The sequence below is a fragment of the Tetrahymena thermophila genome, assembly GCF_000189635.1.
Source record: "Tetrahymena thermophila SB210 genomic scaffold scf_8254813, whole genome shotgun sequence".
Lineage (NCBI taxonomy): Eukaryota > Ciliophora > Oligohymenophorea > Hymenostomatida > Tetrahymenidae > Tetrahymena > Tetrahymena thermophila.
Genome location: NW_002476569.1, coordinates 453,714 through 466,167, shown reverse-complemented (window position 1 = coordinate 466,167; position 12,454 = coordinate 453,714). Strand labels below are relative to the sequence as shown.

The 12,454-nt window shown below is 24.4% G+C and overlaps 5 protein-coding genes across 5 annotated transcripts in view; 2 read left to right on the top strand and 3 right to left on the bottom strand. All coding sequences in view use genetic code 6, as the record gives it.

Annotated features, from left to right (window-relative positions):
• Positions 1-864: 864 nt before the first annotated feature.
• TTHERM_00365340 (transitional endoplasmic reticulum ATPase, putative) lies at positions 865-4,525 on the top strand (the record flags this gene model as incomplete). The annotated part of the gene is made up of 7 exons (XM_001007447.3): positions 865-872; positions 986-1,049; positions 1,184-1,394; positions 1,643-2,089; positions 2,680-3,717; positions 3,807-4,279; positions 4,364-4,525. 7 exons carry the CDS (start codon positions 865-867, stop codon positions 4,523-4,525), a joined length of 2,403 nt encoding a protein of 800 aa, XP_001007447.2.
• Positions 4,526-5,370: 845 nt separating this feature from the next.
• TTHERM_000365339 (transmembrane protein, putative) lies at positions 5,371-5,820 on the bottom strand (the record flags this gene model as incomplete). The annotated part of the gene is made up of 1 exon (XM_012795471.1): positions 5,371-5,820. One exon carries the CDS (start codon positions 5,818-5,820, stop codon positions 5,371-5,373), a length of 450 nt encoding a protein of 149 aa, XP_012650925.1.
• A 1,696-nt stretch (positions 5,821-7,516) lies between these two features.
• On the bottom strand, positions 7,517-8,293 carry TTHERM_000365338 (hypothetical protein; the record flags this gene model as incomplete). Its single annotated transcript, XM_012795470.1, has 1 exon — positions 7,517-8,293. One exon carries the CDS (start codon positions 8,291-8,293, stop codon positions 7,517-7,519), a length of 777 nt encoding a protein of 258 aa, XP_012650924.1.
• A 1,709-nt stretch (positions 8,294-10,002) lies between these two features.
• Positions 10,003-11,145, bottom strand: TTHERM_00365320 (transmembrane protein, putative; the record flags this gene model as incomplete). Its single annotated transcript, XM_001007445.2, has 1 exon — positions 10,003-11,145. One exon carries the CDS (start codon positions 11,143-11,145, stop codon positions 10,003-10,005), a length of 1,143 nt encoding a protein of 380 aa, XP_001007445.2.
• An 847-nt stretch (positions 11,146-11,992) lies between these two features.
• TTHERM_00364320 (hypothetical protein) overlaps positions 11,993-12,454 on the top strand; it is a gene marked incomplete at both ends in the record, with an annotated part of 653 nt that continues 191 nt past the window's right edge. Inside the window, 2 exons of the mRNA XM_001007444.3 lie at positions 11,993-12,044; positions 12,440-12,454. The exon at positions 12,440-12,454 is cut by the window's right edge and continues 191 nt beyond it. Coding sequence (XP_001007444.3) covers positions 11,993-12,044; positions 12,440-12,454 — 67 coding nt within the window. The remainder of the gene's footprint in view (positions 12,045-12,439) is intronic.

The window sequence follows — 12,454 nt, the reverse complement described above, 5'->3', positions numbered from 1 at the left end:
CCATATTTATTAAGTTTTTTTATTTAAGGTAAATATTCTAGAATTATGAGTAAAAATGCATGTTTTTAAAATTCCCATTCATATTTTACATCTATTTCTGTTTGAATCTATTCTTTAAATCTATCAAAATTCATATAGACTGAATATTTTTAAATAATTTTTTAAACTTAAATCGATTTTTTTTTCTGATACAAAATTTCAAAAAAGGTTATTTGTTGATTTTTATTTTCATTAAAAACTATTTTAAGTAGAGTCTTGTAAGAGTCTTAATACTTTTATCAGCTTTTTTAAAGGATTTTGTTTATGAGGATAATAAAATAAAATAAATAAATAGACATTTTCAAAAAGAACTAATAAGAAGCATTAATATTCTATAAAAAGGTTTAAATGCAAATTAATAAATAAGATATTTAGTTAGTTAGTTGGCTGATTGATTGATTGATTTCTTAATTAAAACAGTGAATTAATTAAGAGATCAGATTCATAATTTGTCGGATCTGAAAAATTTCCCTTTCTTTTTTATTTATTTATTTGTTTGCAATAAGAAAATGAATGAATAAAAGAAATTATACAGCTTAAATCAAAGAGCAATAGATTAAAAGAGATAGATAAATGGTCTGTTAATAGAAAGAAGAGCATGCAAAGAAAAATAGAAGAATTAATTGTTATTTTAAAAACGCTGAGCCCTTTACAATGAATTATTTATTCATTCTTCATTGCTATGGCAAGCTATTTTGATCAATAAAAGCTATAAAGAAAATTTAATTAATAAAAAATATATAATTTTTAAATCAATAAAAAGAAAGAAAAAATATCTTAGGATAAAGCAACAAAACATATAAAGAAAGATTCTCATAATAAGAAATGGATAAGTAAATAATTGTTAATTTATTTACTCTCAAAACTCAAATTAACTCTTTATTTTCATATGACATCTCTTAACAAACTCCATAATGCTAAAAACTTTTTCATTCAAATAATATAGGGAAGAAAAGAAGGATTTCTCTACCGCTATCTTGGATAAGAAGAAAGCCCCTAACAGATTGATGGTAATTTAATTTATTTTATCACTAACTTCTCTTTTAGCTAGCGATCTAGTTTGGCTTGTTAAAAGCTAAGCATCAGCTCAATATATGAAAGATTTAATCAAATCAAAGTCTTCAATATTTTTCGTTTAAAAAAGGTCGAAGATGCCACCAATGATGATAACTCTGCTGTTTGCATGTCTTAAAAGAAGCTCGACGAATTGGGTATTTTCAAGGGTGATGCCGTCCTCTTGAAGGGTAAAAAGCGTCATGAAACCTTATGCATTGCTCTTACTGATAACACTCTTCCCGATGATAAAATTAGAATGAACAAGGTTGTCAGAAAGAACCTTCGTGTTCGTTTGGGAGGTAATTGATATAAATAATTTATTTTGTTTCAGCAAAACAAAGTTGTTTAAAATATTTAAATAACTCGACAATTTTACCTCAATAACACTAAGTTCCTAAATTAGTATAAAGATAATTAATAAACATCATGAGATGTTTCAGATTATACAACCAACTAAGGAATTAATGAATAATCATAAGAACTTGTTTTGCTTTAATTTATTTAATTGTTATGAATAGAATTTGAATGTTTTTTTAAATAATTTTAGATATTGTCTCTGTTAGAGCTGCCGAAGATGTTCCTAACTTAGATAAGATTCATGTCTTACCCTTGGATGACACAATTGAAGGTATTACTGGTGATCTCGCCTCTACTTATTTGATCCCTTACTTCAAGGATGCCTACAGACCAGTCAAGAAGGGTGATTTGTTCATCGTCAGAGGTGGTTTCAAGTCAGTCGAATTCAAGGTCGTTGCCACTGAACCCAAGGAATATGGTTTGGTTGCTCCCAATACTATGCTCTTCACTGAAGGTGAACCCATTAAGAGAGAAGATGAAGAAAAGTTAGACGATGTTGGTTATGATGATATTGGTGGTTGCAGAAAGTAAATGGCTCAAATCAGAGAAATGATTGAATTACCTCTCAGACATCCTCAATTGTTCAAGACTCTCGGTGTTAAGCCCCCCAGAGGTGTCCTCTTATTCGGTCCTCCTGGTAATATAAAATGCTTCTCTTTATAAGATACTTAGCAAAATAAAAAAAGGAGATAATTCATTAAAAGCAAAAAAAAGTCAAAGGAGTTCGTTTGAAAATTAATTATTTAGATTTCAAAAGAATGAGAATAGCTAATAAATTTTACAATAGCAGGCAAAAGGAAAGAATAAATAATATAAATTTTTTTAATTCTTCTCAAAAGCAATTAAAATTAACAAGAAATAGGGTAGCTCCTTTATTACAGCAATTTTAAATTTTTATGAAAATTTGCAAATATTGATAAAGAAATTTCACATCAATATTCTAGGCGTCTCTTTAAATCAATAAAATAACAAACTATCTAAGTTGTTTTATTTATTTAATTAAATTTTCAAGCTTATTTTTGATATCATGATTTAAATAATTTGAACTGTAAAATCAATAAGATAAAATAAAGAATTAATCAAGCTGATCATAAAAATTTATTTAAACAAATAAACACATTCATTATCATTTAAATATAAGAATATCAATTTAAATATTTTGAATATCTCCTTATCTATCTTTTTGTTTCATAAAAAATCAACTAAATAAATTTATTCTAAATATAGGTTCTGGTAAGACTCTTATTGCTAGAGCTGTTGCCAATGAAACTGGTGCTTTCTTCTTCTTGATCAACGGTCCCGAAATTATGAGTAAGATGGCTGGTGAAGCTGAAGGTAACTTGAGAAAAGCCTTTGAGGAAGCTGAAAAAAATTCTCCTGCTATCATCTTTATTGATGAACTCGATTCTATTGCTCCTAAGAGAGATAAGGTTAGTGGTGAAGTAGAAAGAAGAGTTGTCTCTCAATTACTTACATTGATGGACGGTTTGAAGGGTAGAGGTCACGTTATTGTTATTGCTGCTACCAACAGACCCAACAGTTTGGACCCCGCCTTGAGAAGATTCGGTCGTTTCGATAGAGAAATTGATATTGGTGTTCCTGATGAAATTGGTAGAATGGAAATCTTAAGAATCCACACCAAGAATATGAAGCTCGATGAAGATGTTGACTTGAGTTTAATTGCCAAGGATACTCACGGTTTCGTCGGTGCTGATGTTGCTGCCTTATGTACTGAAGCTGCCCTCCAATGTATCAGAGAAAAGATGGATTTAATCGATATCGAAAGTGATAAGATTGATGCTGAAGTCTTAAACGCTATGGCTGTTACCCAAGAACATTTCAAGTTCGCTTAAGGTCAAATTAACCCTGCTTCCTTGAGAGAAACTGTCGTTGAAGTTCCCAACGTTAAGTGGGACGATATTGGTGGTCTCGAAGAAACCAAGAAGCAACTCTAAGAAATGATCTTGTTCCCTATTGAACATCCTGAAAAGTTCCACAAGTTTGGTATGTAACCTTCCAAGGGTGTCCTCTTCTACGGACCTCCTGGTTGCGGTAAGACCCTTCTTGCCAAGGCTGTTGCCAACGAATGCTCTGCTAACTTTATTTCTATCAAGGGTCCTGAACTCCTTACTATGTGGTTCGGTGAGTCCGAAGCCAACGTCAGAGAAGTCTTTGATAAGGCTAGAGCTGCTGCCCCTTGTGTCCTCTTCTTTGATGAACTCGATTCCGTTGCAGTTCAAAGAGGTTCTGGCTAAGGTGATGCTGGTAAACAAACATTCTTTAAATTTTTATAAATACTTAAGTTCTACTTTAATTGTTTTTTTGTGTTATTATATATTTTTCTTATTAAAAAGGTGGTGCTGGTGATAGAGTTATCAACCAATTATTGACTGAAATGGATGGTGTCAATGCCAAGAAAAATATATTCTTCATTGGTGCTACCAATAGACCTGAAATTTTGGATGAAGCCATCATTCGTCCTGGTCGTTTGGATTAATTGATCTACATTCCTTTACCTGATCAACCCTCCAGATACGGTATCTTGAAGGCCAACTTAAGAAAGACTCCTATTGCTAAGGATGTTGATTTGAACTTCATTGCCTCTATTACTGACGGTTTCTCTGGTGCCGATATTACTGAAATCTGCCAAAAGGCTGCCAAGTCTGCTGTCAGAGACTGTATTGAAGCTGAAGCCAGACTCAAGATGGCTGCTTAAATGAACCCTAACTAATAAGTCAATATTGCCAGCTACGATCCTGTTCCTGAAATTACTCGTAAGCACTTCGAAGAAGCCCTCAGAGGTGCCAGAAAGTCCGTTACTGCAATTGTAATTAATTAATCCTTATTTTATTTAAAAATTAAATAATTTATTTTGTTTAAACTCAATTCTAAAATTAAATTTTATTAAAAGGACTTGAACAAATTTGAATAATTCAAGAAGAAATTCGATCCTAGCTTTGCTAACTCTTCTGCTGGTCAATCTGGTCCTAAGATCAACTGGCCTTCTTCTAACTCAAGTGTATTAAATAATAATAGCCAAATGAAGAATGAAGATGAAGACCTTTACTCTTGAAAGAATTACTCAACTAACCAATCAATAAATAAATCAATCTACTTCTATTTGTTTTGAATTAAAAAATAAATATATATAGAATTATAAATTTAATACTACTTGAAACTTAATACAAATATACTTTATCCTTAAAATCTTTCTTACACACATACATAAATTAATAAATAAAAGATAAATAGTATTTCATTTCATGTCAGTATTCGATTTTATAAAATTTCCATAAAAAATTATTCTTCTCATTTCCTATTTTTTAATTCATTTTTTGCTGCTTTTAAAATATTTATGATAATTTTTAATTTATAATTAACAATTAATTTTCATGATTTATAAAATAACATTTTTATTTAAAAATATACTAAAATTAATCTGTTAATCAATATAAATGCTTTAATTTCAAATCTAATTAATTAAAAAAACTAAGATAAATAAATTCTTATAAATCAATTTTGGTTTTTAAAAATTGTTAGCAAGCTAAAAATGAGCTAAATTTTTAATTAAAATAAAAATTACAATAAACATCAATGAAATTTAGTTAAAAAATAAATTATTAAGCCTTATACTTTGTTATAAATGTTTTTAAAATATTTTACTATATTTTCTTATTATTTTTTTGAAATATAAATAGAAATCTTAATTTAATTAAAATGGAATTTCTTATTAATGATTTAGTTAAAATTTAAAATTTGATCTTTAAAAAGAATATTATTTATTAATCTCTAAATTCTAGCTAAATTTTAATATAATAATTTTTAAAATTAATTATAAAAAAAAATTAAAAATAAATAAAATTTTGAGGGAATATGGATTAATAGAATATGAGTTTTTCAACAATTGTCTCCTAGATCTCACCTATTTAAAGCTAAGATGACACATATAAGAATATCCTTAAGGAAATAGAAAGTAATTACGGAACCAACTCTAATGAAAAAACCAAAAATTAGAACAGTGAAAAAAAATTACTTCGATAACGCTTTGGAATAATCTATTACATATTAGATGGGTTTTAGTGGCCTATAAGGAATATCAACATTAATACTATGAAAGATATCTGGTATTAAACTGAGAAATATAAATTTTAAATTATTTAAAAATCTAATCAAAATGATCTTTTACAAAAGATACTCTAAAATGATTTAGAATATGATGAAATAGCCAAAATAATTATTATCTTAAGTACAACAAGTTAGTCTGATAAAATATATGAAAACTTTGGATTTCTTCTCAATCTTTTGCTAATTGAAAAGTTAAATTAGCTTAAAAAACAGATTAGCTTGGGGTTCAGAGATGAAAGTCATTCAATCTAAAGTTAATTAAATGTATTTTTATCGAAAATAATTAAATCTCTGAAAAATCTAAGCTTACACCTCTACTTTCCCATCCTTATAGAAGATTTAAGGACAGCATTAGAATTTCATCTACATATAATATCTAGCCCATTGAAAATTATATTTTAAACATCTTTCCAGACGATTGACAATTTGGCAGACATTTTGATTTAGTTCTTCTAACTTTCCTATCCCTTCAAATAAAATGCTGAAAATATTATCACTTAAGAGCACTTTAACTACTTTTAAGTTCTCATTAAAGAACTTATTACATATCTTTACTTTCCAAAAAATATTTAATCATATGACTTATATAATATGGTTAGTTATATCATAAGATAGGTTCTTCCTACTTATTAAAATTTAATATGAAAAAATTATCTAACATGATATTTTATTTAGCAATTACTCATTGTATTACTTCTTTTTTTAAAGATTACTTCTTCTTATTTACATCTGAAAAAAAGTAAATTTGAAATACTTTACATTTAAATAAATTAAAATTATAAAATAAAAAAATAGTTTATTCTATCAAATCAAATTTTTATGTAAATTGACAATATATCTTACGTTTGAGATAATTTATTTTAGAATTATAACTAATGAGTGATAATAATAATAATAACTAGATTAGTTATCACATAAGCTTCCTACTTAAAATAATTTATTTTAAATCACATAAAATTCTCAATTTATTTTTGTTTGTAAAGAAGAATCAAAGAAAATTTTTAAAAAGCTTTAAAATATCTATTTAACTACAAAATTAAAAATTTTATAAAAAATATTCCAACAAGAAGAAATATGCTGCTTTTATTTTTTAATTTGCATAAAAAAGTACGCCAAATGTATATTTTATATTAATGAATATCAAATTTTAGAAATTTAATAATTAAAGTAAATAATTCAATATTGAATAATATTTAATTCATTATTATTTATAGGATTTACATATAAAAATATTATTGAAGACTTCTAGAACAAGTGTGTGTATCTTTATTAATTGTATAAATTAAATTAATTAATTAATATTTGAATATTTTAAAAAGAAGCAAGAATCTGTTTAATTAATAAGTTAATATAAGGAAGGATATAAAATGTTGAACTAAATTTTATTTGAATAGAAAGAATAAGATAAACTTATTAGAATAGAGCACACTCTTTAGAAGGCTTAGATAACATTCGAAAAGAAATTGCCTGACTTAACTAAGGATAGTCGAAATATTTTTGAATTTGTCTACCTTTTAAAAAGCCAAAAAGAATTAGTTTTAAAGAAATTTTTAGAGGTTTATGATCCAGAAAAGCATGGAAAGACTGAGAAATTAAGAATTATGAATAGTTACTTAAATTCAAAAGATGTTGATTTTCTTTTAGAAAATGCAGATAAATACTTTCCTTCTTTGATTGAACTAAATTTAGCAACAAACACTTCTTTTGATAATGCTTCTCTCAAAAAGCTCTTTTAGCCTAATACATTCCACAACTTGACTATTCTTAACTTGAAGAATAATAAGCTATTAACTGATAATATCTTTTCTGATATTTCTGATTTAACAAGTATCAGGGAATTGAATTTAAACAATACTGGAGTTTCTGATAAGGGTTTACATGTTTTAGTTAAATCAAAGTTATTTGAAAATTTACACACTCTTGTCCTTTCTAGAAATCATCAAATGATCAACTTAAATGCTTTCACTACTGAAGATGCTGCGAAAGGAAAAAACCTTAAACATTTGGATTTATCTTTCACAAAGATTATTCCTGAAGGCTACAAAAACTTAAAAAAGATCCCTTTTATTCCTGGATTAGAAGTTTTAGATCTTTCTGATATTAGAGAAATTATTGAGGACTCCGAATTAAAAGATTTATACAATTTCTAATAGAATAATGATAATGCTGCTGTCAAATTTAATTTAAAAAGACTTTACTTAAAAAATATCAGGTTAACTACTGATTTGCTCAATGTTTGGCTATCAAATGATTTATCTAGGTTAGAATATTTGGACTTAGAAGGTAATGAAAATCTCTTCAACGACTTGCAAAATGAAACAGATTTAAAACACACTTCCATTTTAAATTAGCTTACCACATTGAGCCTCAGAAAAACTAACTTATCAGAAAAATCAGCAGCTATTATTATTCCTTAATTGAAACTTATTAAAAACTTAGATTTGAGCCAAAATGAGCTGTTAAATGAAGAAGGAATATGTATTATTTTTAAAATACTTTAAGAAAATTCAATTGCTCTCAACGCATTAGGTTTAGGAGCACTCAACTTAACACAAAAATCTATTAAAACAATATTCTCCGATTATCTTAAAGTAGTTGAATCCCTTAAGTACTTCTATGTTAGAGAAAATCTATAACTAAAAGATGAAGTAGTCAATGCTATTTTGAGTGCTAAAAACCTATAATTAACTTACCTTAACATTAGTGCTTGTGACATAACAAATGAAGCTTATGTTCAGTTACTTAGCAATCCTAGTTTGTTAGCTAACATTGAAGATATCAGACTCAGTGAGAACAACTAGATTGACACAGATAATGTCTTAACTAACCTGGTTCCCTTCATATCGAAGTTAACTAAATTATGGAGAATATCTCTTGGTTCTTCATTCACGCAACATACTGAAATCCCAAAAGAATTAGAAAATTCTAAAATTCAGATTTAGCCATTCTTTTGTGATGATTTAGATTGAATTCCTTAAAATTATTATTATATAAATAATTTTTTGTTTAATAATTTACTATACAAATACTCTAAAAACATAATAATAGAATGAAATAGTAAAATATATATAATATAATTTAACTTTTTTAATTTTTTTGTAAAAGATAAATAAAAAATTGTATTATTTATTTTCAACTAATAATAAAAAATATTTCAAAATATGAAATAAATTTATTTTAAATGATAGAAAATATTTATGTGATATATTATGCAATTTGTTTAATTTCAATTTTATTGTAAAATATACATTTCATTTAAAAAAATAATTTATATTTATAATTGAATTATGACAATTTATTGTCCTGCTCATAATCGATAAAACTCCATAATTCCAAAAAAACAAATTATGATATATTAGCCACATAATTAATGAGAATCTAAAAAGTTTTAAGTATTTTTTAAAAAAAATATTTTAAATTTACGCTTCTAATTATAAAATTTATTTTATTTTCAGTTTACAATATAAATTAAAAACTATTTTTTATTTTATATTAAACACATATTAACTAAATATTAACTCATTTGTCACGAAAAACATACTTACTTTTCATAAATTTTAACTTTTTTAGCAATTTATTTATAATTCTTTGAATGTTAAGAAAGATAAACTGATAATAAGAAAAGCTTTTTTTTACAGTATTTCATTACAATACTTCTTTTCTTGTTCAATTTATGAATTAAATAAAAAATATTTTCCCTTTCACTCTAAATTTTTATACTCATTAATTTTATAAATATTTAGAAATTATGTACTTACTTTTGGTCAATAAATTAAGAAAACAAAAAAAAAATACTTTCAAATCAAAATAACTTTTTTAAATACAATAATTTTAAAGTAAAAATTTTATTAATAAAAATATAAATTACTTTGTGAAAAGATATAAACCCATAAAAATACTGTTTAATTTTAAATTAGATATAGAAATAAAAGAGAAATTAAGGCTAATTTGATCTAGAAAATAATTATAGAATATTTTTAGAATATTTATGGAATTATAGTAAATTACTTAAATTCTAGAAATATTTCTGAGAAAAGCTTTCAATTTACATCATTTTATTTTGTAAACTGGTAATTTATATATAGTAAATAATTATTTTTAATAACTGCGAAGATCCATTTATATAAAATTTAATTTGGTTTTGTAATTGATCTATTAAATATATTAATTAAATTTCAAATTAGCTTGTTCTAAAAATGCTTTTGGGCTTAAATTAGTTTAGAATAAATTTCTAAAAATATTATCTATTAAATAACTTAATGGATTTATTTTTAGATATACCATCTCAATTAATTTTAATAAATAAATTTTGGATTATTTTATTTAATCTTTAAAAATAAAATATTTTGATATTTTAAAATAATTGAAAATAATTAATAATCATTTGTAATACATCCAAATAAAGAATATAAAAATTTTGATAATTCAAAGATACAAATCAAGAATAATAAAATTTGGATTATATGTTTAATATTAAGAAATATTTCTAAAATAAGCTAAAACACTTAATTGAAAAACTTCGTATTTTTTGACAATTTTAAGATAATTAATAGCTAATTTTTGTTCCTTCTTAACTTAGTTTTAATCAAAATACAATAAGTTAAAATTAATAAGATTTCCACTTTTAATTAGAGCTTGAGTTAGCTAATTTGCATTAAAGTAATCAAGAAAATTTATTTTTTTTATTTTGTTGGCAAACTAAGATTTGTAGAGACTCTTTTCAATTAGATTTAAATATTTGCTTTCTGTTATTTCAATTTTTTAGAACCCATTTTTTGACTCAGTTCTTTTTATAAATTTTGAAAGTATTTCGCAATTTTAGAATTAGTAAAAGCAAGCCTAAATAAGTTCTTAGCAATCTTTATCACAAACAATATTTTGATCAAAGCAAATGTAAATTTTTTTGACATTCTACAATTCAGCTTTTAACTTTTTTGTCTTTTCATTATATTACAATTTTTATAGCTTCTGTTAGGAATGAATATCAATTGTTTGTTTGTTGATGTAATTATAATACAACTAAATTAAAAAGGTAGAGCAGCTTACAATCGCAAATGTAAGAATGATTTCATTACTTTCATCACTATCTCTATGGCTCAGCAATTTTATCACATAGATTAGAGTATTATAAACCTTTACAATAAACATAATCTATACCTATTGATAGAAAAAACTTGATCCTGTATGTAATATTACATGATTATAAGGAAAACATTTAGATGATATAGTAAACAAATCGTATTGAGTTAAATGTAAAGCCCAACTCATCATAGCCAAGTAAAAATCTTTGATTTAAATATAGTTAAAAACTGCTACAATCAAGAGAGGTAGTTCCATGATCAAAATTAATAAGCTCTGCTACTGAGAAAACAAATAACAGATTTAAACTTTTAGTAGAACGTTAGATGAAAAGTGAATAAAAGATGCTAAAATACTAAGCGTACTTGCAAGACAATTGTTTCTAAAACGTGATTTTCCGCTCAGCATAAAGCCATTTGCAAAGACAATAAAATAAACCAGAATAATTAAAAATATAGCTTTAACTATTAACAAAGGGTAATCAATCATGGTTTTGCTAGTTTCTTCTTATGAAAAGTACTTATTATACTTTTTATATTTAGGTTTCCTATTTAATTAGATAATTTAAATATTATAATTTTTTTTATTAATCAAATAATACTTTTATGATAAGAGGAATCTTCTTAATTTTCAAATGATATAAATTAAAAAATATATAAGTTTTAAATTAATATAGTTATATATATATATAATTATTAAGGATTACGTATTGTAAATCACCTCCTTATGTTAGACTATTTCTTTTATTACATAATTTTTAACCAAAATTAATCGTATCTATATGAATTAATTAATTTAATAATTTCTTTCGATAATAACTTTCTAATCACTGAAAAGTATCTTTTATAGTCAAATATAAATAATCTGCAGTTCACCAACTTGAGGAACTATTAAATTTACCACAAACGAAATATTTGATGAATCTAAATCAAAATCTTTAATTAGACTATCAATATTTTATATTTCAAATCATCCAATACGAAATATAAAAAACTGTTATTAGATTATTTATTTTTTAAATGATTTCTTTACAGCAATCTTAATATTTAAAATAAGTTAAGCCTTTACTATCTATCTTTACTCATTTTATCAAATAAATTAAATTCTAATGTTTATTACAATCTATTACTTTTATTTAAAATATCTTTTTTTTGTTTTTTGAAAATTAAAAATAGATTAGGTTTTTTTATAATTTACAATCAAATTTAATAAAAAAATAAATCAAAGTTTGTAATTATAAATATTTAATAAAATATATTTTTAATTGTATCAATAAATATGCGTTTAATTTAAAACTGCGCAGTTTCACTCATTATTCAAGAATAAGAATAATGAAATGCGCAACATAAACTTGAAATTCAGTATTATTATCAATTACGAAAATAAATGTATTTTACTTTTTTAATTTTTAAATATTTAAAATAAAACTATTTATAATTAAATTTCAACAATCTGAAGTTATTTTAAAAGAACTATGGAGTTATTTTTTTGGTAAAACCTAATTTATACTAGGCCGCTTTTTTATAAAGAGTTATTTTTGAGGTTAAATTAATGGAGATCCAGTGATATTGGAATTATTAATAGATTAGCTAACCATCTTGTAGAAAGTATTTCTACTGCTAAATGATTAAATTTTAGATTATTCTAATTAAAATTTGTATTAATATTTTTTTAAATCCATTTTAAAAAGTTAGTTTGTCTTTTTTTATTTATTTTTTTTTGAATCTTTTTAATGAATTTGATGCTTTAATTTTTTAATTACATTCAAGTTTCTATATATTAGTTTCCAATAATAAAA